This window comes from Lagopus muta, chromosome 10 (assembly GCF_023343835.1).
Source record: "Lagopus muta isolate bLagMut1 chromosome 10, bLagMut1 primary, whole genome shotgun sequence".
Lineage (NCBI taxonomy): Eukaryota > Metazoa > Chordata > Aves > Galliformes > Phasianidae > Lagopus > Lagopus muta.
In genome coordinates this window covers 14792445-14817844 of record NC_064442.1, presented here as the reverse complement: position 1 = coordinate 14817844, position 25400 = coordinate 14792445, and the positions used below count along the sequence as shown (strand labels likewise).

Here is a 25400-nt window from a genome sequence, read left to right as displayed (position 1 = left end):
TTTTGGAATAGGAAGATGGTTTGGGAGCCTCTTCATCGTGACGGGAGAAGGTAGCTTGCTGTCAAAAGCAGAGGGCAGTTTCAAGAAAGAAGATCCTGTTTAGATGCTCCCCGGTGCAGATGTATAGCCAGGAATACAAACAATAGAAGAGTCTGGTACTACATTCCAGTACTGGTTTGGTTTTTGTATTGTCTGTTGTTGTTTTTTTTCCCCAGTGTGTGAAAGAACCTAACAAAAAGCTTCTGAGTGCAAATCTATTTACAGAATAAGGCTGCGGTTAGGGTGTGTCTTCATTGTAGTTATTGTGTAACATAAATATCCATCCCTGAGAAAGGAGAAGGGGGACACCATCCAACACAGTTGATTTGTAAGTGTTATGTATGTTCATGTTGTGCAATCTGGTCTTACAAAACTACTTTTGACACCTGAGGTGAATTAATTTTTTTTTTCTTTTTTAGATTTTCTCATTTTCTTATAAAGAATAATCAAGAGGATCTGTTTGTGGTTGTAAAACGTATGAAATATTGAGACAGCAGGAGTCACTAAGTGGAACATGTAAGTCCGTCATTACGTCCATGAGGTTAGAATGGCCGCTGTGTGGTTGGGTGAAGAAAATGTGACTGAAAATTGCAGTGGGAGGCAGCTATTTACTGATTTTATATATATATATAAAAAGTAGGGGTCAGGGAAAAGTTGAGGAGGGAAAGCGATAGGATCTTTAAAATGTGTGCAACACAAACAGAACTCCGCGTTAGGTATTAGAGGCAAAGTGCTGACATCCAGTGCAGGTAGGTCTACGGGGAGCTGGCAGGGCTCATCGTTGGACTTGAGGCATCTGAGCGGCTGTAGTCACTGACAGACCCTGTTCTTGAATTACTCCCACTTCGTCTCTTGAGCATGCTCGGGTGGAAGTTGGCATGGCGACGGGCATGTTTGGTCAGATGGTCGCTGCGCATGAAGCGTTTCTCGCAGAGAGGGCAGCTGAACTTCTTTTCTCCAGTGTGAGTGCGGTAATGGCGGGCCAGTTCATCAGAGCGAGCAAACTTCTTGTTGCATTCCTGCCAGCTGCATTCAAAAGGCCGCTCACCTGCAGGAAGCAAACATGGCATGATTAGGAGAAGCGTGGCAATGTTATCCCTGTTTTTCATATGCCAAAGTTAAAAAGGCTAGGGTGAGGTAGATGCTACTATGCAAGGGGATGGAGGCAGTGGCTTTCTCAACCATGGTGGGAGACCACTGTGGTATTCCATTTTAAAAAGTCTTTTAAATCAAACTACTGATACCTTGTTTAATAACTGGATGTTCAGGGATCCTGGCCCTTCCCTGATGTCGCATTTCATATCTCTGGCAGTTCATTGGATTTTACTTCTGGAACTGTATTTCTACTGAATATTTGCTTCCAAGCTGTCCCTGTGTTTGTTTAACTCACTGTAAAAGTTCAGACGGTGTTATGAAGTCTCCCTCTATAGCTAAATGGAAACAATTGCAGTAAGAGTACAGGATGGCAATTCTGAGGCTCCGAATGTGAGGCTCTCACCTCCTGTTCTCCACAGTCATGCTTGTGTTTTCTGCATTTGCTGAAAGGTGCAGTGTGTTCTCTTGTTCACTGCCTTTGGTCTTATTTAGGCGGGAGGCATTTCAACTACATAAACGTCCCACTGTGAGGGTAGTGGCATGCTATCAGTAGCTATCCTAAAACCCGTGATCTGTGATGCTGAGCCTAGGACCAGTGACCCAGGCATAGCAAACATCTCTCCCAGGACTGTGTGCTCATGCATGGCAGTCTCAAAGGCCTGCAGCTGCACACTTGTAGTAGCTGTGCAGCCTGAGAAAGAGAAGGTGGCGGCTAAGATGAACAGAACTGCTTTCAGAACTAAAGATTAAAAACTTAGTGCCCCACCAGCTGGTTTACTGGATATAGTTTAGTTGGTCAAAAAAAACATGCAAATTCATTCAGTGTCCTCATGAGCCTTCTCCTGTAAGCTGTTGAGAACACATCTCATTCTGCTGAAAGAAATGAAATGTGAAATACATGGGAGGCAAATATTTTGGCTGTTTATCATGTATCCAGTCATCTGTTGGATACACTCCTGCCTATGATGGGACATGCCAGTAAAAACAGTTGTGCAACCAAATTCACCAGTCTTCTCCCTGTATTTTGGACATGCAACAGATGCACTTGCAGGACTTTAGAACTTTGGCAACAAGAGCAATGACACGGTCTGACAGGTGGATCTAGCCTGTAGGTTCAAAGTTTCTCATCTTTGAGATATGGCTTTTTTCTTTTTTTATAAGGCAATGGTCTTTGGCCATTTCTGTTGCCCAAGTTAGTCTTCTGTGTGTTTGCTTTCATTGCAAAAGAGAACAACACACGTTCTTCACTAGAAACACTCCCCAGATTTGTTTGGGAACATTCAGGATCATACTCACCTGCCTGATTTGATGTTCATGATGGTTGTGGTGATTATTTGACTGCCAGACAAAAAAAAAAATGAGGGTGCGTGTCTTTCTTCCAATTGCTGTCTACTCTTTCTACTCCTCCTTCCTAGGAAATATTTTTCCCCTCAGCCATCTCTAAATTTGGTTCACATCTTCTTGGTGGTTGCTCTTCTCTGTACTATGTGGCAGTTCGCACCATTCTAGTGGTGATCTGTTTTCTAGAGTGCTTCCCAGCTTTGTTGAGGCTTAGCAATGCCTCCTCAAAGAGAAATTGTGTTGTTGAGGTAATGCTGAATGTCTTATGTAGGTATAAGAGTCATTAGTCCATTAAAACACAAAGTGCTGTCTGGAACAAACTTGTCTTAATTCAGGCAAAGACCTAGCTGCTGCTTCAAAACTACAGGTGAAAATTCTCAGTCTGTCATCAGACTCATCTCTCAAACAAAAGGCATGTGGTTTTCTGTGCAGGCAAGTTGTTATATAAATGTCCTTTTACTAGCAGTAATCGAGAGAATGAGATTATATGAATTGATTGCCTAATCTCATTAAGGAGCATCCAGCCAAGAGAAGAGATGTCTTGCATAAGCACTGACCCATGGACATCTTGTACTCAGAATTTTGCCTTAATAGAATGACTGCAGAATTTGATCCTATAAATTAATGTGGAAATGTTTACTGCTGTATTTGAGATATCTTTTAACATGTCAAGTATGTCAGTGTGTATATTGAGAGTTGTAATGCTATATCTTGGCAGGAAGAATATTATCATGGCCTCAGGAAAAGTTAAGGAGTCTCCAAAAGACAAACAGCTGTGCTTGAAAATAAAGGGAGCAAAAAGAAATTCAGACCTCTACTCTTCAGAGGCTGGCAAGGGATGCTTTCTAAAGATGAGTATTTAATTTTTAACAATTTTAAGTGGCTTTGAATTTCAGGAAACTGTAACCTTCATATGTCCTCTGCCACAGCACATCATCACACATAGCTTGAGTTAGAGTTCCAAAAGGTGATCACATTTGAGAATCACAGTCAGTTGATCTTAACTGAAGATTACACGAGCAAGAACATTTTTTGTTTCTCCCTGAACTCCATCCAGTTCAAAGGAAAAAATGTACATACAGCTGTGTTAAGAAACCCATAGTGCTCACTGAACAAGACTAAGTGACTTCTGCAGGTGCACTAACTTCTGAAATTATTTCAGTGGCACAGACATAGCTACTAATGCTGACTATATTGTCTGCCAGAGCAGACTGCCAAAAGAAACTACTGAGTTGCCCATGCTTGGAAGCAGCATTAAAAAATACCCCTCCCTGCACTTTTGCTGGAAAGGATTCAGAAGGATATGGGGCCAGTCTTTGCTTATGGTGTTACATAAAAGTCCTCTATTACTTTATATTTGTCAACTGTTATTTATATCAAGACATCTCTGTCTGTTTATGAGAAAGATGGTGAAACTACAGGAATGGTGGAACAAGATCTGATGTCTACCAGGCTCCATTTTTACCATGCTTCTACTGCATTCTTGACTTTACCCTGATCCACGTATAATTCTGAGGACTCCCTTCTGGTATAAATGACACTCCTACATAGTCCTGGGAGTCATCTGCTTTCTGTTTTGCCAGCTCATCTATGTGATATTTGTCCTGCTCTGAACAGGTTGACCAAGGAACTGGTGTAGTCACCATCCCTGGAGTTGTTCAAGAAACAATTAGATGTGGTACTCAGGGACATCATTTAGTAGGCAGTATTGGTGGTAGGTGGACAGTTGGACTAGATGAACTTAGAGGTATTTTTCAGCCTTAATGATTCAGTGATTCTGCAACCAGCATTTGAACAACAACTGAAAGTCATAGTAAGTACTGTAGGTCTGAGCACATTTAAAATATAACCTACAAATGACTGAAATGCCAAAACAGGTTGTGAGACTTGGGATGCATTACATTCTCATCCTCAAGCATATGCCAAAGCTGTGAACTCACAAAGAAATTCTTTGTTTCCTGGGACTTCAGGATTCCAAATGCATAACCACAGTTGGTCAGCCAGAAACAATTTGCTGTGTGATCTTTGCTCTGTTCTGCTGCTTCACCAGGCAGAACTGCTTGTTGTCATGAAAACAGACAGAAGCCTGAATGTGCCACGTGTGCTATTCTTAAATTTCTACGCTTTCATATTCAAAATTAAGATGTATCTGGAAACACTGACCAGCAGCAGGCTGGGTGGGGAGGATAAAGAGCAGACAGTTAAATAGATGTGCAACTGAAGCACTCTTCCTCCAAGAAAGGAAATGCTATCCTGAGGAGAAAAAAAAACCAGCCAAACAGTCTGTGTTTCTTGAGACTGGCTGTTATTTAAAAAAAGAAAGTCATCCTTCAATAGCATTGACATGTATTTACGAATATTTTCATTTCTGTTATTCTCTTGCTTATAAACAAGCATTTTTGGATAGCTAAAATACAAGCCTTTAACCTTCTGAGTTTGAGAAAGAGAATATGAAACAGCTTTGATATTAGACAAACAGTGATTTCTTTATGAAGTATTGAAAAAGGGACCAAAAAAATCCAAACCCGAAAACTTCCATATTCCTATAAACTGAAACCAGGCAGTTTAAAATTTGTGATACTGGGGAGACTTAGTTCAAAATGACACAAACCAGATGCAGTCATGTTTTTGTGTGTCTGTTCAAAAGACATACAAAATATCTCTGATAACCAAATCTGACAGAGATAGCAAATTCAGCAGTGTTAGGCTCCATTAAGTCAGTGAATACAAGGAGATTCAAGTAATGTTCTTAATGAAAAGTTACAGAATGAGTTTGACTGTCATTAGATACCAGAATCCCAATGCAGGAGATCATTACAAATGCCCAAATCAAAGAAAAACTTCAACATGTTATTAAGCTCTGGAACATAACACTCCCTCCAGCCTTAGGACCCAGAGCAACAACAAGTGAGGTTGCATGACCTGCTGACAGAATTGGGTTTGTCTCTGCTATTTCCAACATCTGTGATGTGATGGAATTTTAGGAACTGAAGTTCAGATTTCCAACAGGGACATACCCAGACATAAGTGCAAACTCACTTGAATGTGTGGGCATCTCTATTAATAAACCTACTCATTACATTGAATAGGTTGTTGGCTCTTGTGTTTTCTGAGTCCGTATGGAACTACTACTACTACTGGGCAAGAGCAGCACGAGCCACCATAATTTCTCTTTAAATCCGTGGTTTATTTTCTGTGTCTTAACATTTTCATTGAGATGTTTAGACACATATACTTCTTGAAAGGGGAATATCTAAGCAGAAGGTTTACCTTGTAAGTTAATGTGTGCTACTATTTGCTCTGGAAGTTCTCGTGTTATCGCATCCGAGAACACAGATTACAGCGTGTGATTTACCTTTATAATCAACACTAATTAGAACAACTCAAATCCAAATAATGAACACGCAGTCAGATACTGCAGTAACAATGCCTACAATGCTAGAGAAATGTAAATAATGCAGACTTCCTACCCTAGCCTTAACCACAGTCAGTTGCTAACAGTAAGGCACAGGTGATGCTTTCAGATATGCTAATCAGCTGTCAAACAGCAAGACTGTGTGCCAACATCATTTACTTATTTAAACAATATGAGTGACGTGAACTATTCTGCACATCCACGTCAGCACTCTGCATGACAAGGTTTTACAGCAAGACTGTTGTGTGTCAGTCTTGCCTGCCCAAAACTCCAAGCCGTTCCTTTCACAACATGATGAGGTTATATTCTTGCCTCTCTAATAAATTAATGATTGTGTAATTCACATCTTCATTTGCATTGTCTGAGCACAAGCATTCTACATTCTGTACAGAATGCTCTCATTTAAAAGATATTTATATATTTGCTTTTATCTAGTCTCAGCTGTGTTGTGTCTGAGGCTCTAAATAAAGTCAATTGCAAAATAGACAAAAATAGATGACAGGAAAAGATAGTGTCAGACAAATGTCACTATTCCAGCCATCTTTTTTCTCACTCGTCTGAAATGTGGCATGGTTGAAATGCAAGGGATAGCAGCAAAGAGTGAAAGAGCCAACAGGAAAGGGCTTGCAGGTGAAATGTGCCAAGGTGGTTGCAGAGTGCCCTGTCCACCTTTACAAGAATTATAAATCATAGCAGTCTAACTGAAAATATTCCTGGAGCAAATACTACAAGTCTAAACTAGGATCTCATGATCACTTCAACCATTCATGTCATGTTTTTAGTACACATGGCTTAGCTGCCAAAAATGCCATTTGGCTTCACTCTTCCTAGAGAGATGGAAGCAAAGAATTCCTTCCAGCCTAAGTAAGTGAATAAAGAAGTTTCTTTCATTTCCTGATCCTGTGTAGTGCTCTAATTTGTACACTTAAGAAGGATGCCTCCCTAATCTGGACATCACAAGTCATGTTTTTATATCTTCCCTTCTGATGTTCTTAGTGAAGTTTCTGGGGGAGTTAGTGATTATATCCAGATGGAGTTAGACCAGTTGTTTTTGTACATTGGTCATTAATACATTGAGTATTAATGCAGTGATTAGCCATGGCAGGTAGGAAAGAGAAGCCTCTGTATGTTTTTCCCCCCACAGAATTATGGTGATGCTTCAGCGTAAGGCTTTCTTTTGATGACCAGCAAAAATGATGCACAACTTTATGGTGGCAACTGCCTTACAGCCTGTATCCTCCTGATGGTCTTGTCAAAATCCACATACATAGTATTTGTCTAAACTCTCTTCAGTCATATTTGCTGTGGTCTTTCTATATGATTGCAATGTATTAGCATGTACATCTTGAAAGCACTGCGCTTCAAATTTACTGCAATACCTCTTAGTCTGTACAACTGTGACTGATCAAGACCAGCTACCTCTTACAAGAATAGGAATCCAACAGCCAGAAAAGAAAGCAACTTTATATTTTAAAATAATGCAACCTGAATGTTGTATTTTTTTCTTTCAGTTAGGCCCCTGCAATTGCTGCCTGTAAATTCCTTTCAGTAAACCTAAAACTCTTACTGGATCTTCTTATCTCCGAGGCATCAGATCCTAAACCTGCACTCAGGAAAACAGCTGAAATGTTGCTGACTTAAAAGAGCAGCAACTTCCACTTTAATTTCTCTCTCCTGTGCCTTGTACCAAGAATGGAGATGAATAGCTGACCCATTGCCTTTGCACTTCATTGCGAGATAATTAAATTGTGTTATGTTGAAAGGATGAAGTGATGCATACTAGGGAGAGGAAGGTGTGTCATTTCCAAACCACACTGAAGTATCAGACTCTTTGCAAAGTGACGCTCACCTGGGATTAGTATAGTAGCTCGTTAACTAATGGATTTTTCTGATCTGTTGTTCTATCCAGTTCTATGAATTTAAGAATAAGAACTGATCATTAAAATCTCTATTGTGAATAGAAAATAAGAGAAAGAAATGCTGTAAGTAGAATCTTTAAACATATTAGGGTATTACTGAATGACAAAACTAAAAGGTGATGATGTTTTTCCTTTTCTAATGATCAATTATATTTTTCAGTAAATATAATTCAAAAAAATCCTAGGACTGCAAAACGAAAAACTGTAAGTACTAATCAGCAAGTTGGACCTATTGCTTCACCGCAGCAGAGGAATTTCAGCCTAGAGTCCCTGCCTGCATCCAACAGCCTGTTGTGCAAGGGGCTCTCTTCATTCCTTAGGTAAAATGTTGTGCCTTCAGCACAGGTCAGACAAGTCTGGCCTCTTACGGTGTACAGCAACATCAGTGAAGGTATGTGGGATTTTATTCCTCTTTTTCAGCCAGTTGATGAGCCAGTTCAAGCCTTTTAGAGTGACAAGGGACTGAAGGAAGGCTCTTCAAGTGTATGTAATACTCAACACAGTTTTTATCAAATGAATCCCGATAAAATCTGAAAAGTAATAATTTGGACATCGGTGAATGTATCTGCTGGACAAAGATCTTAGTCATTCACAGTCCACGCTGCTTTTGTGTCAGCATGCTGCATTGTATTGCTACAAACTGATGGTTTCAGCTGCACTGCTCACCTTCTGTTTCAACAGCAAAGGCTGTTAATGAAAATGTTGTGCCATCAGTGACTGGAGCCAAAAAGGAGAACTCCACAGCATTGATTCTCCCTCTTCCAGGAAGGAAAAAAAAAAAAGCTTACCCACAGCTGACATAACTGAACCAAATGTGTCTGCAGGGAATGTGTAGTGAAGGTACCAACAGAAACACGAGGTTTCCATTACGAACGGCTGTCTGGACCTGTCCTTTGCTGCCTCAGAATTCCTCACTTGTTACCCAGCCTACTCTGCAAGCTCAAAACAGCTCTAGATCAGACATCTGACTGTTCCATGGGAGCTCGTAATGTCATTAAACTCCTTGGCACTCTCTCTTTCTCCAGCCCACTCTTTCAGTGGAAAACGAGATTATGTATTCACACATTTCCCCATCGCCTTCCAGTCCATACTGTCTCCTAATGAAACTCGCTAATGAATTACTTTGGAAGATAAGAACTTAAAAGTTTGGCTAAACATAAAGCCTCAAACCTGGAGTTGCTTGTATTGTAAGAATGTTTGAAATCAAACTGAAACATCACACATCACCCTTGTCTATAAAATGGATGCAAAAACTGCCTCTGTAGTGGTTCAAACAGAGCTTTTGATGAAAGTTGACTTCATCAAAATGTTCCCAGTAATGTTTCTGATCCTTCATGTATTAATTCAAATGTTTTAAGTGGGAGAGCATGCAAACAGGTAATGATGAATTGTATGTATCTGGTGTGAAGGACAGCTGAATTCCTGCTGGAATTGTGAGACCTTGGCTCCCCGCACTGTTACCAGCACTTGCCTTAGTAACTGCAAAGGAAGAATCACATCACCCTATGAATCAGTCTTTTCTCTGTTGATACATCAATGATTTTTTTATTATTCTTTTCTACTAAAAACAGAGAAATGCTTGTCAAAGCAAAGCTTATCGAATTAATTGAAGGTTGTCCCGCTATGTAAAATAACAGACTAAAGGATTATTCATCTAAACTTAGACCTGTGCTTTATTTATCTGAATTTTGAAAGATGTTGAAAGTGATCTGCCTCCAACTGAAGTCCATATACTTTGGCATGAATAGACGCTGAGGGTTCAGTTATGACATACTATGCACACAGCATCTCCCAGGATTTGGAGACAAGATGACATCTTATTTTGTTAGAAGTCAAGCAAACAAAAAATAGGAAAGTTGCCCTTTGCTATAACTATGAAATATCTCTGTGAACTTTCAAATTGTTTAATCAACATCCTCACAGAACACAACATATGTGAAATGTGATACTAGGGTTTATAAGCGTAGCTTTATAGCTGAGGGAAGCAGTTTAATACTGAAAGTTTGCCATAAGAAGAAAAGGAGTGGGAATTTTACTTTTGTTTTTGACTCTGGATGCGTTGTACCAGAATGCAAGGTGGTACTGAAGTAGTTTATGAGCAGCATCAGTCAGTGACCATACAGAGCATCCAGCTTCATGAAACAGGCAGTTCTGAGAAGTAATTTTATGGGCTGGTAATAAAACAGTAGGTCTGATGCCTGACATGAGCAGCTTCCATTCAGGGTATGCATAAGTCTGTTGCATACACTTCAGAAGAGTTTCTACCCAGATTGTAAAGCCATGCTTCTCATTTAAGCCTGGATTCCAGTTTTACTTCTTAATAACAGAACCAGATTCCGTGAAGACAGATGTGCTCATATTCTGATGTGCACACTTTTACAGCAGGTCAACTTTTTAGAAAATACAAGTAGTTCAACATTCAACCCTTGCAAGTCTCATTTTTATATCCTATGCTGTCAGTACTTTTCCTGTTTATTTTGCATCTCCTCATCTAACAATCTCCTTTAAGCACCCCATTCTTAGAAAGGAGTGGATAACTTGCTCTTTTTTTAGTTTCAGCTTGCTTTTCAGTCTTTTCTACATGTTATTTCTTGGCTATCTTAATTATTTTGTTAGCAGTGGAGTTAATTCATAGGTATATACACTCAGTTCTCTGAATATTAGAGAATGTCCAATCCAGTGTCTCAAGCTTTCTCCAAAAGCATGTGTTTCCACCTTGGTCATACCCTATACAAAATAGGAATGATTGGTTATTAATGAGATGTTGCAGACAGATGCCCTTAGGATTGATTGCTGCAAAGCAATTTCACTCAGAGTCTGTGAAACTTCAGGCCTCAGCAGTTCATATGGTGGGAGCACACCATGCAACAGGAGAGGCTACAGTAGATAAGCATCACTGCAAGAGCACTGTTTCTTTCAGCATACCCCTGGGTACAGCTCAGAACCTGCAGTTTCTCCAAGTTCTATGGTATTTTGCTGGACATCTGCTTGCAAGGTCACAGACCAGTTATGTCTGATATGTGGGACTGTGATACAAGAGAGAGGCCGTGGCCTCTCTGGCAGTGAGCACTGGCAATGAATGAAGTGAGTATGTGGTTGTGGAGGAGTACAGGTTAGCATCCTGTTATCCGAGTATGGCTTTGGATTTAGTAGCCATAATGTGAAGATTTTACATAGAACACAGACATATTTCAAAGAAGGCTTTGTCCAGGCTGTCTTGGAATACATAACTTTGAAAGCTTCTCTCTTTTCTTTGGAAATGCAGGAACTATCTGGATTCATTTATCTTTTTTTCAAAGTGGTATTGAAAGGAACATCATCACTGTTTTGGAATTCATAAAATTGTACGTATATATACAAACATGGCTTCTTTATTTAATATAACTGTTTGTCTTTGCATGCCTTGCTCATGTTTTCATTGCTTCCCCTTACAGAATAGTCTAGCCTTACAACCACTTAGTGCAGAATGTGGCTAGAATGCAGGAAGGATACTATGGACATACAATGTCCAGCAGCCACCACTTGCTCTATAAAGCAGTTAAAAAGCAACTTGGATGTGAATTTGACTCACTGTTTTATTGCCAGAGTAAGCACTTAATGGAGGTTATGAGAGCTAAAGGTCATATTCATGTCGAGATGCAATTGCTCTATAGGAATACAAATTGTAGTGAAAAGATCTCTATTACTTCTTAAAATATAAATTATTAGTGCTTCAGGCATATTTACTCATACTCTGCTACACTTTATCATTTAAGAAGCTAGCAGATCTGCTCTTTAGCAGCCTTGCTCATTTGGGTCAGAAGAAGAACCTTTCTGGCTTGTTGAGATGGTACTTCTCATTCTATGTACAACAGATTAGTTCAACAGACTGCCTGCCTAAAGCAGAGGGGCTAATGAAATACTCTGCAAAATAAATTTTTCTGTTGCCAAGGATCTTCAGGAGAAGCTTTCTAGGTAGACAGAAAAGTTCTGTACAGCATAATAGAAAATGCAGTTTATTTTAGGCTATTACTTGACATTCTAACAGACGATCCCTGACACGCAAGTCTGTAGGCTGCCTCCAGAACTCTAAGCACGGGACATCATTTTCACTTGGAAAAGATCACAGAAGTCCCCACCTGCTCTTATTTCCTTTTAGATTCTTGTTCAATCTAGTTCTAAGTCTGGGAACTATAAAACGATTTGAACTTGACTCCTTGACTCCCTGTCCATATTTTTTACCCCCTGCTCAGCACAACGCAGGCAGCTGTGAGGAGCCTTGAGCTGAAATTCAGGAATGCCATGTGCAGAGTTGCAAGGTTCATAAACTCGAGTCATCAGAAGATTCTGTTACACCAGGCTGACTAAATAAAATCAAAGAAAGCAGGAATTGCAGTTTCATGAGCTATGCTGTCCCCTGAGTTAGCTTTGGGAAACTGAGATGCTCTGACTATTGCTGCTGCAGCTTGACAGTGCCAAGCGGGACGGCCTGTTATTCCTACAAATGATGTGGAGCACACGGTGCTTTGATCATGAATTCCAGTCAATTCTTTGATACTTGTTTCTACTTTGTTTTGACAAGAAAACTTTTTACAACTCACTTTTAAGAATGTTACTCTTTGTGAATAATAGGCAAGTAAGAAAAAGTTAGGCTCTGGAAAGATGATACTTCAGTAGTCACAAATGGATGTTTACTATTTGGTGCAGGGAATAGAGAACATCAGCACTGTACAGTTAAATACACAGTGCTGTCTGCATACTTATAGAGGAACATTTGTACATCACCTTTTCACTATAACCCTTCTGTTCTACTACTCAAGGCTGTAAATGCTATAAGAGAATAAAGTCAGCATTCTGGGCGAGGCAGCTCAAGCTTGTTCTCTTGCCATTTGGGAGAAGGAATTGGACACAAGGAGTCCACACAGAAAGTAACGCAGAAGCTGGAAGAATTAGAGTTGATTATTTACTGACCACTGCTGAGTCAGTAGAGTTCTGTATGGCCGTAAGGAGCTGCATCTGTGTTTTATAATCAGAAGAGCCATGCACAAGCTTGACTTAGGAACTATATACTTACAGTATATAGTATAAATATGGGGACTGTATACTTAAGAAAAAAAAGTCTGATTTCAAAGTGAGAAACAGTTGTGCTGCAGTATTCTTGTTCTTACTGTGTTTGTACTTGAAATGGCAACAACTGCACTCATGTTAGTTTCTTCAGAAAGGGAATACCACAAAACTCTACAACTACTTAGCTGAGAAAACAGTTAAATGATAACTTGCAAAGCTATCATTTGCAAATGAGAGTATAGCTCAATTTCTCCAAAGCATGCAAAGAAAAAAATCTGAGTGTATTACATCAGGTGTTGTGACATATTCATCTTTCTGTGATAAATTCAACTCAACATCTATGAAAGCAAGTGTCTGTGTGTATGTGTGTGTATATATAATACATATATACATAAAACATACAGAAAAATGTAGCTTATACCAAATGTCTGTCTCCCTGATTGACCTATGGGATCTACTACATGCAGCAGTGACCGTATTCAGCTTACAACATTTACGTCTACTACAGAAATACACAGTGTAACCTGGATTCACCCAGGATTTTGTTACCTACTAGCTTTTTAATGAGAGGAAAGAATTTTTAAGCTCAGTGATTTTGTACATTCAAAAATAAGGGCCCGATAGCATACAAAAATTGAATTATGTTCTCATAAACAGTCTGTAAGGACACCAGTCAAGATGAGGATGAAAGAAGGATGAAAGAATGCTACTGCGAAGTTCCATGTTAGACTGAGAAAATGGAGAGTACTCAAATCTATGTTATTTTATCCTGTCAAGCACAGTGAAAGAGCTGTGACTTTTTAATTTTATTTTATTGATCCCTAAAGCTTCAGGGAATTAACAGCAACCTATCAAGTAATGTCATTTTAAAGGATGGAAAAAGGATGTAGGTTTACAATTGCTTATCGTTACAGAGTTGATCAGTTGGTCAGTGATATTGTTTTCTCCAGAGGCAGCACTGCTCAAAAACTGTTGTACAGAAATGCAGGAAAAAAAAAAAGAAACAAACAAAAAAAAAGAAACAAAACAGTGAGTTCTACATGGCTTTCACCTGTACAATGTTAGCAATGGAATCTAAAAATGAATAGCCCTTCACCTTCTGGATCTTGTACTATGAGTCAGGTGAGAGCTTATACTGGCAGAGAAACAGCATGTTTGCTCAGTCCAAGCTCTTTAGCAGAAACTGTCAATTCTGTAAACTGAACTTAGTTTAAGAAACAAAATGACAAAATGTTCTTTACTCCATTTAAAGCAAAACAAAACACTCCTTTGGAGACATCCTGAAACTTTGCTTAGAAGAAGCTGCTGCTGACCACCTGTGCTTTGGCAAGCACAGGTTAGAAGCTGTTTCTCAATCCAGTTTTGTCTCTGCGTTATGTAAGGAGGGCTCCATAATTAGTACCTTAATAAGGTTCTTAATAAGGTGTCTGACAGTCATGTTCCTAAACACATTTCTTTGGTATGTTTCCCATTTTTATAAGTCTGGGACAGAGTGCACAGAAAAGTATTTGTGCCAATTGTTTTACAACCTTTACTTCATTGAGCACAGCAGTGACAACACCGATAGGATGCTCAACCATCTTATTCTCTGAAGTCATCTGTTAATTAAAACAGTTCCCCAGAAGTTAGACTCAAAAAGATGCTCACTTAAATCATGGCTGATTTGGTCAACGTGGTGATGCCATTAATAAAATTGTCCCACAGACTGAGAGGAGATGCCAACACCAGAAAGTTGACTGAAGCTGGAAGGAGAATGTAGAAAATGGTTGGAAGTCTCCTTCAATATGTAAAAGTAATTACTGATCTTATTTGATGTATGTAAATGCAGAGGAGATGCTAAGAAAGTTGTGGAATGAACCTTGAGTAGCATTACGTTCCCATAATATGCAGCTGTGTTCCCACTAGTAGCACAGCACTAGTAGCATATTCTTGCTTCTGCAAGTCTTTTGTATGTCATGTTAGTGAGAAGAATTCAGTTATTTCCAAAAATGATTACAGTAGGAGAAAACGGAAGGTGCGGATGCTGTGCATCTCTGCATAAAGGAGAAAAACATCTATCTGTGAGTGGTGGCAGATAACTAATTCTCCAGGGTATCCAAGACATCCAGCTTTGTTTTGGCTGTGCTCTTAAAATTTCAAAAACCAACTTTGTAAATACACCCTGGGTTTGTTATACAATAAGATTAGTATTTGCCAACATTCTATTGGCACTGCTCGTATGAACATACATATGCCAAATGGAAATTTCCATTGACTTAGAGGGGCTTTCAGTGCTCTGTTAATATTTTCACATGCGTGCATAAAAGCTGCATACAATTCACATTGGTTTTCCAAAATATATCAATCGCCAAAACAAACAAAAACTGCCGAAGTAATCACATATTAATGCTACTCTGCTGTTCTGCTGGCATCAAAAGAAATCACAAATTTAAATTCGTTAGCCCCCCCCATAATAGGGGGGGAATAACATAACAGGAATTAGTCAGTAGAATCTCTGTTCATGTTTGTTACAGTGGAATTCTAAGTTATGAAGCAAAGAATCTAGGAAAGCCCCATAGACACCATGAGGTTTTGCAAGAATCTATAAAGTCCGAGTCTTGCATATAAATTTGTACCAATGTAATTTCATTTACTTAACCCAAATTGCAAGACAAATATTTCTTGGAGCTGTTAACAAGCAGCTCACCATTGCAGACAATTGTGGCAGGAAATAAGGCAGACTAGGCTGCCATGCTCTAACCCTTCTCAGCTGGTTCTGCTCTAAGGCCCACTAATGGAAATACAGCCATGTAGCTGAAGAAGAGTCAATGACTCTTTTTCAGCTGCTGTACCTCTGCTGGTCTTCCTCTGGAACCAAGTGCTTAGCATTTCTGCTCCAGTCCTTGTGCAGTTTTAGAACTACTGTCAGTGATAGTAAAGACCACATAACCAGCCAGCTCATTCTGCTCATGTTTTGCTGAGTTGCTTTTGTTTGCTGCAGGACCAAAGCTGATGAAAAGCTGCCAAATGCATAGCAGCAATACAGTACTCTTCCATGAAATTTCTTTGGGTTCCTATATTTCAAAAACTTAACTTATAACTGAATAGTGTTTCAGACCGGAAAACACATAATGTGCAATAAATCTAAGATAGCTTATTGATCCACTGACTGCAGTGCCAACAGCCAGTCCATCAGAAATACTTTGCCTGTAATTCCTGAGAGCACTCCAAAAATGCTGTAACTGATTACAGAAAATCTTTCCCTTGCACCAAAGGTCGTTTCAGGATATGTGCACTTCAGTACCATTTGACTTGTGCCAAGTTCCTGGTAAGTAAATGTTTTTTGTTAGGGCTGCAAAAAAAGCTTCTGAGGTCTCTTTTTCCACCAGTAGTTACAAAGATGGAACTCTGAACTTTGAAAAACTTTTAAGTGGAGGCCATGTACGACCTGCTGAATCTGCAAGATGTGAAAAATACAGGATATGTGTGTCTGGCTTCAGTGCTTGAACTTGAATAACCTACATTGTATAGCTTTGTTAAACTATACACAGCATGATAATGAGCTCACTGCCCATGTGGATCTACCTAATAAAAACCTACTTGGTAACAAAAGGATACCTCTGCAAATACTGCAGAATGGAGGCTTCAAAGACTATTCTGCATTAAAAGACTGTCCTGCAAGAGCAGAAATTTTTTGGCTCTGTCACCACTGATTTCCGAACAGCTGATCCAAGTCTGGTAGGTGGGGGAAAAACATTGGAACATACTTAAGTTATAAAACAGAACTAGAAACCACATGTCCAACATAAACAAGTTCCAGGTTTGTGCTCTTGGACGTGCCATAGCCATGTTCTACCAGGCAATAACACAATGCAACACTTGTGTTTTGAATGGTTAAAGGCACCTTCTTTTCAGTTGAAACCTGACTGAGTTTAGTTCTTAATGAATTACAGTTTCACGAAAGATTTGTTTATACAGAACTTGTATGACATACAAATAGTTTCCAGTGTCCTGCAGAGAAACACTGCACGTGCTACTGCACAAAAATCATCCACAGGTACTTCAGAACATTTTTTCCCTAAGGCTACAATTAATTTCTAATACAAGCACACTCCTCACGTGCAATTCTGGACTGTCTGCAAGACTTAGATCTTTGGGATTTTTCTCTTAATTACCCTCTGCTCTCCTAACGTAAGATCCCAGGATGCATGCATTGGCAACTCGCTGCCAGAGCAGAACTTGTCTCAGCAAAATGTAGTTTGCAAAGAATTATGGAAGTCACAAATTGCTTGGTTTTCTTTCTGTAGATTTTCTTTTCTGGTTTACTGACTGTGTTCCCGTGCAACATAACCCGACCATGTATCCCCTCGTCAGACTCAGTGCTCATTTGTCTTTTAAACAAATTGTCATCTTCCTCTTCCCGTCACTCAGCAAAAGCAAACAGAGAAAGGTTGGGGAAAAGTTTACAGAGAGAAAATATTTAGCTATGCTGATTACACCGCTTTCAAAGATAGTGATGAAGAGGGAGAAATAAGAGATTTTTCCTTGGTCGATCCTCTCCCCATCTCAGTTATGACAATGACATGAACAATTTTGCTTTAAAGGCTCGTTACTCCAATACCTAACCTCTATCAGTTGTTATCAACAGCTTTATTTCTCCAATAAGGTAGGCAGAGAGACCTTCTCTTATGGTCCCAATTTCTGAAGTACTTGCCCAATTTTTTATTCTGCTCTTCAGTAATGCAAAATGGTCACTGCCTTCTACAATCATTTCAGAGAGATTTTTTTGAAGGTGACAAGCAACATCAGCTGTTAAATAGCAGACTTAATCACTACTCCGGTCTTCCTAAACAATTTATTTTTATCACACATCCTATATGCCAGAATTAATTGTTCTTCATATGTTCTGTCATGTCCTCTATAGTATTTCAAAAATGGTGGCAACAAGCTTCAGCATTTGGACTGGATGAAGAAATTCTTGACAAGATGTAGATGTTCAATGGATGTAGAACGATAATGGTGGGACACAGTGTTCTTTAGTTCTATGAACTTTATCGTATGTTTGCTCCCATTGCAAAATACTCTCATACATAGCTTTTGGTTTTTCAAAGTACATACTGTATTGTACACTGGATTGTGATAACCAGGCAAGTACAAATTCATCTCCTATTATTATTCTAAATGACCCAAAACATATATATCTCATAGATAACAGCTTTCAGACTATCCTGTTATTAACCATTCAGAAACTGATGAATGATTAATACCTTTGTAAAGACTGGAAAGGGTGCAGGGAAAGGAGAAGACTTCCATAGAAAATCTGTGTAACTGTCAGAAGATTTAGTGCTTTTTTTGTAGCTAATACTACTCAAGTGTGTGGCAAATGCAGCTGTCACCAATTGAATTCTCCACACAATCAATTAAACCCAAACTCTTTTGCAGCTGAGTGGATTGAATCCTATTACTCAATCCTGAACTAGTGAGATAAATGGAGGGAGCAGCAGTAGTTTTGTCTTTTTTTTTTTCTGTCTGGCTACTTCTGAAAATGTAAGTCTTAAAATTCGCTTACTCTTTTATGGACTTTGTGTCCTGTACTTATTTGGAGAGATTTTAAGTTTAAAAGATGTAGAGCTTATTTATTACCTTCAAAAAACACAAACTGTTTGCATCTTGGCTTAGAATCAACGTGCTCAACTCATATCTTTTTTGGAGTTGCACATTGGACTAAGGACTTTAGCAGGACTATTGATGAAGTTGTTTCATGTTTTCAACTACACTTCTTTAGTGCAATTAAACTTTCTTACAAGAATTAAGAATGTTTCTCAAGAGTTGCAGAGCCTTTTCAGAAAAAAAAATAAATCAAGGCTTTGCAGTTTTGTACTGTTTTGAAAATTAAAAGTTTATTAAGAGACAACTAAGAACATCAGTTTTCTGTAAGGTTCACAAACAGGCAACCATACTAAACAAAGATAAGGGAGGATGCTTATGGGTTAGGCTGCAGGGCGATGTGTACTGTTTCATTCAAAGCTGAAGCTGTCTTGAGGCTATTGTTTGAGCTGGTTTCAAGGAATAACATTTGAGAGAAGTTTTTGCTAAGCTTGGTAAGGAGAGGAAATGGAAGGCAGTATAAGAAAGAGTATTATGGGGCAGAAAAAGCTTAGAGGTGCCCTGCAGCCATTTGATAAACTGAATGTATGCTAATGGTAGTGAGTTAGTCATGTAAAGCCAGCCAGCTAACCATCAACACAAGTGAAAAAAACTGGAGGCCGAGCCACCAAAACTGAGATTGTGGAACAGCATCTAAATTTGCTTAGACTGTACTCCTGCTTGTGGGAAATCGCTTCCAGTTTCTGCTGGTGTCCCATTGAGAGTGAAGGCAGCTTCATGTTCAGTCTGGCATCCAGAGCTGCTAGCTTGGAAGATGGTCTGAACTAGTGGTACACAGCACTAGCTGGGTAACAGGAGGAATTGTGTCAAGTTTCTCATATTGCAGCCTTCTGTAAGGATCTGTTTCTTTATCAACATTGCCTGCCTTCAGCTCATGCACATTTACCACCTTTTGCAGTTATTACGTGCTTGCACAAAGGAAGCTAAAAGGGAACTTAAGCCAGAACCAGAATTAGTCCACTTTTTTCTAGATAAACTCGTTAAGTTTCCAGTTATTGGGAGGTGCTAAAATGTAAGATACACCTTATTTTATTGGCGTGTGAACTTGCTCAACCTTATGCTTATTGCTCAGTTTCTTCACGAGCATTTTTGTGATGCCTTTTTTTAGGTGATTTAGATGCATTTTAAAGAAGTTGTGCCTAACTGCTGTGCTTTAATTTAATGTAGAACAAATCAGATTTACTAGAACTGAAAGTGAAAACCATCCTTCCTTTTAAAACGCTATCTGTACTTTATATCAAGGCTCCCTTGCAAACCTAAACACAGGTTGAATGCCGCCCTACTTTGTCCAGCCTAATTGTTTGCTGGCACATTACCCTTGTGAGAGTGTGGCCCAATTCATTTGTATGTCAGAAGACTGCTTTCGAATACCAAATATATTATGACTTTTCCCACCTTCACAGGTCTCAGTTATGAATTCATTAGAAAAATTCTTAGGGAAATGACTGAGAAGAAATGGTACGTAAGTTAAACATTGTTTTTTGGTTTTTTTTTTTTTTCATATGGGTTCCTTAGTGTTGCCTTGAAATTGTGTTACTGCCTTAAAATAGTGTTACCTAAAAATTCCAATAGTGTTGCCTTAAAATAAGGTAGCCTCTTTCCATGCCCAGGCAGCGATGGAGAAGTAAGCTATGACAGTTTAACAATACGACAGAGGAGCCACTGTTAAGTGACCTGTCCCACCAGACACACTTATCACAGTAGCACTTCAGACTGACACTGGCGGCTGCTTCTCCTCAGCTCATACTAATTAGTGCAAACACATTTGCTTCTGGTTATTGAAAACCACCTCCTACATTCTGGCGTAGTGCTCAGTGAGCATTACTTGTCCGTTCAGAAGGAAGTTTCACTGGAATAATTGAGCAATGCTATATTTTGTGCTTTCTGTGCATGTATGATGAGGTACTAATGAGGATGGGTAAAAGCTTTAGAGGTCGCAGTGATTTGGGGGGAGCTGTAATATATAGCATTTTGGGGATTCTGTATATTTGTATGCTGTATAATGCAGTGCATCAATGCGCTCTATAACGTCTTAAAACACAAGAGTTGTGGATCATGTGCTATGAGGTTCTACCTTGAGATGGCTGTCAGGCTTTGCACTCTTTCTTCCCACTGATGCATCAGAGATGCTAACTGGTAACCAGTGACTCCAGAGAATTTTCAAACCTGCCTTGTAAGCCAGCGCAGAAAACTTGCTTAAGAGGAAAACATTGTAATGTAAGTGCTCTGCCTGATTTTCCACAAGTACTTTCTGGTGAGGAATCTTCTCAGGAGTAAAGGGGATTTCTTAAACTGCTAGGCCAGTGGAATTTTTTATCAATGAGATCACTACAGCTTTAGACAGAGTGCTGCATCTGTGGAGCACAACACAGCTTCTGAGGTCCACGGGAACCTCAGTGGAAAAGAATCTGGACTTGACGTTACCCACTGATACTAAATATAACCTTCTGGTAAACATTAAATCTTCAAGGGCTTTGTGGCTGATGATCATGGTAAACTCCAGCACATCCAGTGAGTGGGTGGGGTGGAAAATATAAACATGAAAGGAAACCTAGGGGGATGGGGAAGGGTTTGCAGGCTGGCAGAGAGAATTGCAGACATCTTGGTGACCAGTGTTATCTGCCTGGTTCAAGGTTGTTTTTGTTAATAAAGATGAAGCATTCCAAAGGTTAAGCTAGCCTAACTTGCTGGCATACAAAATACAAGACACTATGTATCACTCTAGCACATACAGCTTCACTCTAAAACACTTTAGTCCAAGCAATGACCTAAGGAAAAAAGGAAGATGCTGCCTCCTTTGTTGTTCTAGCTTTGCTTCTGTTAGAAATGGGTTAATTAGCATCCTATACACTGCTGTCTGCTTTGGCCACTTGAGCACTGAAATTGAGCTAGAACAATTGAAAGAATTCATATGAAACACCAAACAGCCCGAAAATAATGCCAGCTTTCAGTTTGTATGAATGTGGACTAGATTTAACTGAATAACACTTGAAAGTGTTGCCACGCCGCGCCATAACATCAGTGATATTGCTTGCCCTTCTTCCAGACATGAAGAGCAAAGCCTTTAATTTGTGAGCACAGTGGCTGACAAAAGCAAGCAAGTTTCTAAAGCTGTTCATAAACTACACTGTACAAATACCTCCAGCACTATCATTGGTATCTTCTAGCCTGCAGTACTTCAATTTGCCCCTAAATACCAGCTGGTCTAGTCATACAGCACATGGAAAATTTTCACTCTATAGCAGAAGCTTTTGGTTGGTGCTTAGTAATCAGGTTTGGGAGTTACTAGGGCAGCTGCTTAAAATACATTTCACATTCTACTGGAGTGCTTGATCCACTGTCTGGTGGTGTGGCTAGCCACTATCCTACGCACGTGACAGATGGGTAGACCAATGTGTACATGTTTAGCTAGGTAAGTTTTTGGTCGCTGAAAAGCAGAGGAGACCCAAGGCCCATGTTCTAAACCAGTGGAACCCCATTATGTGTTTTGGAGTTCAACCAGTCTGTAAGTCACTGCATATTGTTAGCTTTTCCAAGCCTGTCACAGCTTACTTTAAGAAAAATAAATAAAAACAGCACAAACACCTTGGGAAACACTAAAGACAAGTAAGAGGTGTTAAAGCCTTTAAAACTGAATCCAAACAGGGACAGACCTGTTGCCAGTGAGGAAGAAGGCAGCTTAGTTTAAGGCTTCCCACACAGACACTGGAGACACAAAAAAAAAACAAAGAAGCTCTAGTTCCTGAGGGTCCTGCCACTCCCTGGGCAAAACCAGTCCTTTTCCTGCTTTTCCTCTAGCTCTCATGCACATGTTCTTCTCTCTCTGTGCCATTAGTTACAGCAATAACTAATTAAGCCCTACAGACCTGAAAAAAAAAAAAAAAATAATACAGGAAATGAAGAGTTAAAAAAAAAACAACCCACACAACTGCGAGAACCTGGAGGCAAGCCAGCGTCCCCAAATGACTCTGCTCAGTGGCAGCCCGGAGCGCTGCTCCCCCTACTCTGCTCCTCTCCCTGCAGGGCGGGCATGGCCCAGCCCTCCTCTTTAATCGGGGAGTTCCCCTAGGTATCCAGTTGGTTTGAGAACCCAGTAACGTTGCTGAGTTTATTCTTCACTTCTAGGGCAATGGCAAAGGCCAGAAATGAGAGCAAAAGAACTGAAAATAATGGAGACAATTCCATGCAAACACCTTTTCTGTCTAACTCCAAACAGGCAGAGAACAGTTGCACAGAGCAAAGCAGGGCAAGCTGCCCGGGATGCCAGGAACACGCTGTTCCTTTGGCTGTGCTGCACAGGGAATTGTCCGTCCATATGCTCTCACTTGATGGGTCTTTATTCTCTCCCACGGAGCAAAACACATCCTCAGTTTAGCGTGGCTCTTGTTTTATACCAAGAAGGCAGCAGGAAAAGCTAGGTATACATGTAGAGGTCTGGTTGTGTGGGTGGGGCTGCCACTTCTAATTTATAATGGTTCAGGAGGTGTCTATCGTGTGGTTCTGATATTTTTCTGAACATCAGAAGTAAACTGATCACAGACTTTAGTAAACTAATTTGTCTGAACAACTGAGTGGAACAGCTTGCACGAGCCTGCCTTCATCTGTGTGGTGCCTTGCCATAAGTGCTTTGCCCAGATCTCCAGCAGAGATTAATCTCCCCAGTTTCTGGTGCTCCCCATGTGAAGCAGGCCATCCTGCTCCCCACCGCTAGGCAGAGGTGTGAAGTATGGCATATCACGGGGCCCTTTTCAAGATAGTATTCCCAAGTGTTTCAATAGCTTCCATGGTGCTTGCAAGGCTTCAACTTTTTGTGTGAGCGTGACTCATACAACAGCAACAAAGAAGGGGTCAAATTCACCAAGAAGTGAACGCTGGTCAGAAAAAGTTAGCGTTAGCGTTCAAATGTTTTGTTGTTGTTGTTGCTACTGAAATCAGCCCTCAAAAGCTTTTTTGAGGCCGCCCATGTCCCTCTGCACTTATGTTCAGTATCTCCTTGTGACTCATGTTTAGCCTTTCAACTGCCTTCTTGCCTGCTCTAGTTTCACAAAAATGCCTGCTAAAGAAAGAAACAAACACAGCCGTTTGGATGCCTCTAGAACATTTAATTTTAAAGTATTAAGGGTATTGATTCTTGTATGGGAAGCAATAAACAGGTATAAAGGCAGCGATGGGAGCACAAGGCAGGAAAAAGTAGGTGGGGGAGGGTAAGAAGCTTTGGAAAGGGAAGTAGAAGATGCACCGAAGAAGGCAGCTAGCAACTAAAAATTACAGCTTGGTAGGATCCACACAGACGACAAACGCTCCGTTCTCTGTGATATTAGGTAATAAAAAGGGCAACATAGCTTTGAACCAATGCCCAGTAAGGAGGGTTTATTCCCAGAGGACTTTTTTTTTTTTTTTTTTTTTTTTTTTTTTGGTTGGTTAGTTTTTCCTAGCATGAGTTCTGAAAGGTGAAAACATAATGGTGGCCAAATACAAGTTTTTTTGTTTGTTTTCCAACATTCATTTTAATTACCAAGCTGTAACAAATAAATCTCTGGCTGGATTGCAACTAACCTGTGTGGGTCCTTAGATGAGCTTTAAGATGGGAAGATTTGCCATAAACTTTTTCACACCCCACATAGTGGCATTTGTGCTTTTTCTGGGGTGATCCAGGGTCAGTCCAGCTTCTCCCGCGTTTGTTCTTTTGTCTTGGGCTTGGCTCAGTTACTGCAGCCAGGCTAGTAGGTGTGGTTGCTTTTCCTCCTCCACGCTTACTAGCCGAAGACACACTTTCTTCCCCAAACTCCTTAGGAGTGATAGAAATGTGTATTTTTTCTGTGATATCAAAGGTCTCTGTTTTTTCCCTTTTGAGAGCGGGTGAGTTTGGGACGTGCTGGTTCAGATCTGCTAAAATGCTGGCTACCACCATCAGCGACGATCCATTGTCCTTCCCAGTCTCTCTGACTTCCCACTTCTCCTCTCCATTCGACGAAGGACACATTGTGACATCAGGCTGGGGATCAGTCTCCCCTTTGGGACTATGGATAATAGCACGACTGGACATAGAAACAAGGCATTCTGCTGCAAAATGATCCACGTATGCTGCCGTTGCCATTTTTCATAAGTTCAAAAGGAAATCCAAACAGAAGAGGTGAGAAAAAGGCACTTTTCCTTCTGTTAAAAAAAAAAAAAGGTTATGCAAGCAGACCCTTCCTTATTTCTGAAGATCTCTGTGGAGAAGTCCAGCCTGACCTAGCAGCCATCAAAAACGCACCCCGTTCGTGACGATCACGCCCAGCTTGTCCTTAGATCAAAAAAGCGCTGAAGTCCAATGGAAGAAGGAAAAGACGAGCAGATAGATCCCGGCACCGGCAGCCTGTTGCTTGGAGCGTGAATTAATGCTGCGTTTTCGAGCGCGTCACACGATAACGACGCGGCTTCCCCAGCCCCTGCATGGCGCGGTGACAGCGGAATAAGCTCTCCCCGTTATCGCTGCTCGGAGTGGCCCGGACCCCTGCGGGGCGTGGTCTGGGGAAACATCTGGCCCTGACGTCACCGCGAGGCCACATCCTGCGCCGATCAGGTTGGCGGCGCGCGGGGCCGAGCGCTCGGCGGCGCGCGGGCAGGGCAGGGCCGGGCGGCCGCCGCCCGCGGATGAAAGGAAGCGCCCGATTGGCTGCTGGTGCGCCGCGTGCCTCGAGCGACGGCCCGCCGCGGGAGCGTGCGGCAACCTCCGCCCTGCGCTGCGCGGGGGCGTCCGGCGGCGGGCGGGAAGGAGCGGGCAGCGCCCGGCAGGCAGCCGCCCTCGGGAGCCGGATGTTGGCGGGTCGGGGTGCGCCCTGCTACGGCTTGAGCTGTAAGGGGCGATTTTACGTGCGCCGGGCTTCACCGTTGTGAAGTTGGAAGTGATGGAAGTG

The 25400-nt window shown here is 40.7% G+C and overlaps 1 protein-coding gene across 1 annotated transcript; it reads right to left on the bottom strand.

Moving 5' to 3' along the window:
- Positions 1–151: 151 nt before the first annotated feature.
- On the bottom strand, positions 152–25093 carry KLF13 (KLF transcription factor 13). Its single transcript, XM_048956810.1, has 3 exons — positions 24758–25093; positions 24058–24657; positions 152–1087 (listed from the first exon to the last, which is right to left on the bottom strand). Exons 2-3 carry the CDS (start codon positions 24596–24598, stop codon positions 795–797), a joined length of 834 nt encoding a protein of 277 aa, XP_048812767.1. The 5' UTR covers positions 24599–24657; positions 24758–25093; the 3' UTR covers positions 152–794.
- Between the last annotated feature and the right edge of the window lie 307 nt (positions 25094–25400).